This window comes from Lutra lutra, chromosome 2, assembly GCF_902655055.1.
Source record: "Lutra lutra chromosome 2, mLutLut1.2, whole genome shotgun sequence".
Classification (NCBI taxonomy): Eukaryota; Metazoa; Chordata; class Mammalia; order Carnivora; family Mustelidae; genus Lutra; species Lutra lutra.
In genome coordinates, this window is record NC_062279.1 from 78,965,143 (window position 1) to 78,972,495 (window position 7,353).

Consider the following 7,353-nt stretch of genomic DNA (forward strand, 5'->3'; position numbering starts at 1 on the left):
TCATTTGGCGCTGTTCTCTGAGGGCGCACTGAGGAGTGGGGCCACGGGCTCTCGGCTCCTCCGGGCTGGAGACCAGGAGGCCGCCTACTTTATTCCCGTCCTCCAGACTCTACGGAAAGCGCTCAGGGAACAAAAGCTCCCGAAAGCGAACCCGAGCGGATGACTCAGCGCGGCCCCGGATAAGGGCGGTGCAACTCCGCCTGGGGCAAAGACGCTTGAGAATCACTACAACGGGCCCCTCCCCCAGAAGATCTATGGGAAACCCAGCCAGGACCAAGTTCACCTACCAAGGAGAACGGCGCAATTCCAGAGGAGAAGAAAGCAAAGCACGGAACTCATGGCTTTCTCGCCATGATTTTTTAGCCTTGCAGTTAATTTAATTTTTTTTTTCTTTTTCAATTTTTTTTTTCTTTTTCTCTTCTTCTGCTAAATTTTTTTTAACTTTTACCGTTTTCTTTTTTTAACGTTTTTAAAATAGTTTATCTAATATATATATATTTTTTTCCTCTTTTTATATTTTTTCTTTATCGGCTTTCTTTTTTTTAATAGTTTTTTTTTTTTCTTTCTTTCTGAACCCCTTTTTATCCCCTTTCTCCCCCCTCACGATTCGGGATATCTTCTGATTTGGCTAAAGCATATTTTCCTGGGGTTGTTGCCACCCTTTTAGTATTTTACTTGCTCCTTCATAAACTCTTATCTGGACAAAATGACAAGGCGGAAAAATTCACAACAAAAAAAAGAACAAGAGGCAATACCAAAGGCTAGGGACCTAATCAATACAGACATTGGTAATATGTCAGATATAGAGTTCAGAATGATGATTCTCAAGGTTCTAGCTGGGCTTGAAAAAGGCATGGAAGATATTAAAGCAACCCTCTCGGGAGATATAAAAGCCCTTTCTGGAGAAATAAAAGAACTAAAATCTAACCAAGTTGAAATCAAAAAAGCTATTAATGAGGTGCAATCAAAAATGGAGGCTCTCACTGCTAGGATAAATGAGGCAGAAGAAAGAATTAGCGATATAGAAGACCAAATGACAGAGAATAAAGAAGCTGAGCAAAAGAGGGACAAACAGCTAATGGACCACGAGGGGAGAATTCGAAAGATAAGTGACACCATAAGATGAAACAACATTAGAATAATTGGGATTCCAGAAGAAGAGGAAACAGAGAGGGGAGCAGAAGGTATATTGGAGAGAATTATTGGAGAGAATTTCCCCAATATGGCAAAGGGAACAAGCATCAAAATCCAGGAGGTTCAGAGAACCCCCCTCAAAATCAATAAGAACAGGTCTACACCCCGTCACCTAATAGTAAAATTCACAAGTCTTAGTGACAAAGAAAAGATCCTGAAAGCAGCCAGGGAAAAGAAGTCTGTAACGTACAATGGTAAAAATATTAGATTGGCAGCAGACTTATCCACAGAGACCTGGCAGGCCAGAAAGAGCTGGCATGATATATTCAGAGTACTAAATGAGAAAAACATGCAGCCAAGAATACTATATCCAGCTAGGCTATCATTGAAAATAGACGGAGAGATTAAAAGCTTCCAGGACAAACAAAAACTGAAAGAATTTGCAAATACCAAACCAGCTCTACAGGAAATATTGAAAGGGGTCCTCTAAGCAAAGAGAGACCCTCAAAGTAGTAGATCAGAAAGAAACAGAGACAATATACAATAACAGTCACCTTACAGGCAATACAATGGCACTAAATTCATATCTCTCAATACTTACCCTGAATGTTAATGGGCTAAATGCCCCAATCAAAAGACACAGGGTATCAGAATGGATAAAAAAACAAAAACCATCTATATGTTGCCTACAAGAAACTCATCTTACACCCGAAGACACCTCCAGGTTTAAAGTGAGGGGGTGGAAAAGAATTTACCATGCTAATGGACATCAGAAGAAAGCAGGAGTGGCAATCCTTATATCAGATCAATTAGATTTTAAGCCAAAGATTATAATAAGAGATGAGGAAGGACACTATATCATACTCAAAGGAACTGTCCAACAAGAAGATCTAACAATTTTAAATATCTATGCCCCTAACGTGGGAGCAGCCAACTATATAAACCAATTAATAACAAAATCAAAGAAACACATCGACAAGAATACAATAATAGTAGGGGATTTTAACACTCCCCTCACTGAAATGGACAGATCATCCAAGCAAAAGATCAACAAGGAAATCAAGGCCTTAAATGACACACTGGACCAGATGGACATCACAGATATATTCAGAACATTTCATCCCAAAGCAACAGAATACACATTCTTCTCTAGTGCACATGGAACATTCTCCAGAATAGATCACATTCTTGGTCCTAAATCAAGTCTCAACCGGTATCAAAAGATTGGGATCATTCCCTGCATATTTTCAGACCACAATGCTCTGAAGCTAGAACTCAATAACAAGAGGAAATTTGGAAAGAACCCAAATACATGGAGACTAAACAGCATCCTTCTAAAGAATGAATGGGTCAATCTGGAAATCAAAGAAGAATTGAAAAAATTTATGGAAACAAATGATAATGAAAACACAACGGTTCAGAATCTGTGGGACACAACAAAGGCAGTCCTAAGAGGAAAATATATAGCGGTACAAGCCTTTCTCAAGAAACAAGAAAGGTCTCAGGTACACAACCTAACCCTACACCTAAAGGAGCTGGAGAAAGAACAAGAAAGAAACCCTAAACCCAGCAGGAGAAGAGAAATCATAAAGATCAGAGCAGAAATTAATGAAATAGAAACCAAATACACAATAGAACAAATCAACGAAACTAGGAGCTGGTTCTTTGAAAGAATTAATAAGATTGATAAACCACTGGCCAGACTTATCAAAAAGAAAAGAGAGAGGACCCAAATAAATAAAATCATGAATGAAAGAGGAGAGATCACAACGAACACCAAAGAAATACAGACAATTATAAGAACATACTATGAGCAACTCTACGCCAACAAATTTGACAATCTGGAAGAAATGGATGCATTCCTAGAGACATATAAACTACCACAACTGAACCAGGAAGAAATAGAAAGCCTGAACAGACCCATAACCAGTAAGGAGATTGAAACAGTCATCAAAAATCTCCAAACAAACAAAAGCCCAGGGCCAGACGGCTTCCCGGGGGAATTCTACCAAACATTTAAAGAAGAACTAATTCCTATTCTCCTGAAACTGTTCCAAAAAATAGCAATAGAAGGAAAACTTCCAAACTCATTTTATGAGGCCAGCATCACCTTGATCCCAAAACCAGACAAGAATCCCAACAAAAAAGAGAACTACAGAACAATATCCTTGATGAACACAGATGCAAAAATTCTCGCCAAAATACTAGCCAATAGGATTCAACAGTACATTAAAAGGATTATTCACCACGACCAAGTGGGATTTATTCCAGGGCTGCAAGGTTGGTTCAACATCCGCAAATCAATCAATGTGATACAACACATTAATAAAAGAAAGAACAAGAACCATATGATACTCTCCATAGATGCTCAAAAAGCATTTGACAAAGTACAGCATCCCTTCCTGATCAAAACTCTTCAAAGTGTAGGGATAGACGGCACATACCTCAATATTATCAAAGCCATCTATGAAAAACCCACGGCAAATATCATTCTCAATGGAGAAAAACTGAAAGCTTTTCCGCTAAGGTCAGGAACACGGCAGGGATGTCCGTTATCACCACTGCTATTCAACATAGTACTAGAAGTCCTAGCCTCAGCAATCAGACAACAAAAGGAAATTAAAGGCATCCAAATCGGCAAAGAAGAAGTCAAACTATCACTCTTCACAGATGATATGATACTCTATGTGGAAAACCCAAAAGACTCCACTCCAAAACTGCTAGAAGTTGTACAGGAATTCAGTCAAGTGTCAGGATATAAAATCAATGCACAGAAATCAGTTGCATTTCTCTATACCAACAACAAGACAGAAGAAAGAGAAATTAAGGAGTCCATCCCATTTACTATTGCACCCAAAACTATAAGATACCTAGGAATAAACCTAACCAAAGAGACTAAGAATCTATACTCAGAAAACTATAAAGTACTCATGAAAGAAATTGAGGAAGACACAAAGAAATGGAAAAATGTTCCATGCTCCTGGATTGGAAGAATAAATATTGTGAAAATGTCTATGCTACCTAAAGCAATCTACACATTTAATGCAATTCCTATCAAAGTACCATCCATTTTTTTCAAAGAAATGGAACAAATAATCCTAAAATTTATATGGAACCAGAAAAGACCTCGAATAGCCAAAGGAATATTGAAAAAGAAAGCCAAAGTTGGTGGCATCACAATTCTGGACTTCAAGCTCTATTACAAAGCTGTCATCATCAAGACAGCATGGTACTGGCACAAAAACAGACACATAGATCAATGGAACAGAATAGAGAGCCCAGAAATGGACCCCTCAACTGTATGGTCAACTCATCTTCGACAAAGCAGGAAAGAATGTCCAATGGAAAAAAGACAGCCTCTTCAATAAATGGTGTTGGGAAAATTGGACAGCCACATGCAGAAAAATGAAATTGGATCATTTCCTTACACCACACACGAAAATAGACTCAAAATGGATGAAGGATCTCAATGTGAGAAAGGAATCCATCAAAATCCTCGAGGAGAACACAGGCAGCAACCTCTTCGACCTCAGCCGCAGCAACATCTTCCTAGGAACATCACCAAAGGCAAGGGAAGCAAGGGCAAAAATGAACTTTTGGGATTTTATCAAGATCAAAAGCTTTTGCACAGCAAAGGAAACAGTGAACAAAACCAAAAGACAACTGACAGAATGGGAGAAGATATTTGCAAATGACAATCAGATAAAGGGCTAGTGTCTAAAATCTATAAAGAACTTAGCAAACTCAACACCCAAAGAACAAATAATCCAATCAAGAAATGGGCAGAGGACATGAACAGACATTTCTGCAAAGAAGACATCCAGATGGCCAACAGACACATGAAAAAGTGCTCCATATCACTCGGCATCAGGGAAATACAAATCAAAACCACCATGAGATATCACCTCACACCAGTCTGAATGGCTAAAATTAACAAGTCAGGAAATGACAGATGCTGGCGAGGATGCGGGGAAAGGGGACCCTCCTACACTGTTGGTGGGAATGCAAGCTGGTGCAACCACTCTGGAAAACAGCATGGAGGTTCCTCAAAATGTTGAAAATAGAACTACCCTATGACCCAGCAATTGCACTGCTGGGTATTTACCCTAAAGATACAAACGTAGTGATCCGAAGGGGCACGTGCACCCGAATGTTTATAGCAGCAATGTCTACAATAGCCAAACTATGGAAAGAACCTAGATGTCCATCTACAGACGAATGGATAAAGATGATGTGGTATATATACACAATGGAATACTATGCAGCCATCAAAAGAAATGAAATCTTGCCATTTGCGACGACGTGGATGGAACTAGAGGGTATCATGCTTAGCGAAATAAGTCAATCGGAGAAAGACAACTATCATATGATCTCCCTGATATGAGGGAGAGGAGATGCAACATGGGGGGTCGAGGTGGTAGGAGAAGAGTAAATGAAACAAGATGGGATTGGGAGGGAGACAAACCATAAGTGACTCTTAATCTCACAAAACAAACTGAGGGTTGATGGGGGGAGGGGGTTGGGAGAGGGGGTGGGGTTATGGATATCGGGGAGGGTATGTGCTATGGTGAGTGTTGTGAAGTGTGTAAACCTGGCGATTCGCAGACCTGTACCCCTGGCGATAAAAATATATGTTTATAAAGCTGTAAAAAAAAAAAAAAAGAAAGAAAGAAAGAAAGGATGAATCCCCAAGTTTTGTAGCAACATGGACGGGACTGGAAGAGATTATGCTGAGTGAAATAAGTCAAGCAGAGAGAGTCAATTATCATATGGTTTCACTTATTTGTGGAGCATAACAAATAGCATGGAGGACAAGGGGAGATGGAGAGGAGAATGGAGTTGAGGGAAATTGGAAGGGGAGGTGAACCATGAGAGACTATGGACTCTGAAAAACGATCTGAGAATTTTGAAGGGGTGGGGTTGGGAGGTTGGGGGCACCAGGTGGTGGGTATTATAGAGGGCACGGATTGCATGGAGCACTGGGTGTGGTGCAAAAATAATGAATACTGTTATGCTGAAAAAAATAAAAAATTAAAATATAATTTGTTCCCACAAAAAAAAAAATTTATATAATGGAAATAAAAAGGGTTAATAAAGAAGTTTTATTCATCAGACTACAAAAAAAAAAAACTTTTCAATAAATCTTATTAATGGGGAATTCAGTTTGGAGGCGTCTTTGAGCTCGCCGAGTAGACACCATGAGCAAAGCTCACCCTCCCGAGTTGAAAAAATTTATGGACAAGAAATTATCATTGAAATTAAATGGTGGCAGACATGTTCAAGGAATATTATGGGGGTTCGATCCATTTATGAATCTTGTGATAGATGAATGTGTGGAGATGGCAACTAGTGGGCAACAGAACAATATTGGAATGGTGGTAATACGAGGAAATAGTATCATCATGTTAGAAGCCTTAGAACGAGTATAAACAATGGATGTGTTCATCAGAAGAATCAACTGCTTCCACATGTCCCCTCTCCATAGTACCTGTTTTACTACAATATAAAAATCAGATTGTGTGCATTTTCATATTGAGCTTTTTTGTTAAATAAACTTTTATAACAGCCAAAAAAAAAAATCTTTTAATGGAAACATATATTTTATAAAACATTTATTTATAGGTGATCTTTTGCCTACTATTAAAATTCATAGGATGCAAGGTAAATTAAAATAAGAAAGCAGTTTTCTTGGTTTTACTCTGTTAATTCCTTTTTTTTTTTTAAGATTTTATTTATTCATTTGACAGAGAGAGCAGAAACAGGCCAACTGGCAGGCCGAGGGAGAGAGAGAAGCAGGTTCTCACTGAGCAAAGAGCCCAATGTTGGGTCCATCTCAGGACCCTGGGATCCTGGCATGAGCAGAAAGCAGGGGCTCAACTGACTGAGCCACCCAGGCGTCCCTACTCTGTTAATTCCTGATTAGAATATAAAGAAACAGAGAACTAAGAATGAAATTTCCAAGGAGTCACCATAACTTCTGGAACACTGTGTCATTTTGTTTACTTCCTTTTCACTATTCCATTCCTTTGAAAGCAGAAGCCTTCCATTCCAAACAAGAACAAAGGATGGTACTTTACCTTCGATTGTTCTTTGCTGCCCTTCATTAATACTTCCACTGTTGCTCTTACCTCAGGGCTCATTTTTATTTCTTTTTCACAGTTTTTTCTTCTTATTGAGAAAAAAATACAATTTAAAATGACAAGTGAGAATTAACAGATT

The 7,353-nt window shown here is 38.9% G+C and overlaps 1 protein-coding gene across 1 annotated transcript; it reads left to right on the plus strand.

Annotated features, from left to right (window-relative positions):
- Nucleotides 1–6,293: 6,293 nt before the first annotated feature.
- LOC125094241 (small nuclear ribonucleoprotein G-like) lies at nucleotides 6,294–6,713 on the plus strand. Its single transcript, XM_047719903.1, has one exon. It carries the CDS (start codon nucleotides 6,333–6,335, stop codon nucleotides 6,561–6,563), a length of 231 nt encoding a protein of 76 aa, XP_047575859.1. The 5' UTR covers nucleotides 6,294–6,332; the 3' UTR covers nucleotides 6,564–6,713.
- Nucleotides 6,714–7,353: the final 640 nt, after the last annotated feature.

What these genes read in the sequence shown, in the direction of transcription:
- LOC125094241 (XM_047719903.1), top strand. Translation starts at nt 6,333, where the DNA reads ATGAGCAAAGCTCACCCTCCCGAGTTGAAAAAATTTATGGACAAGAAA.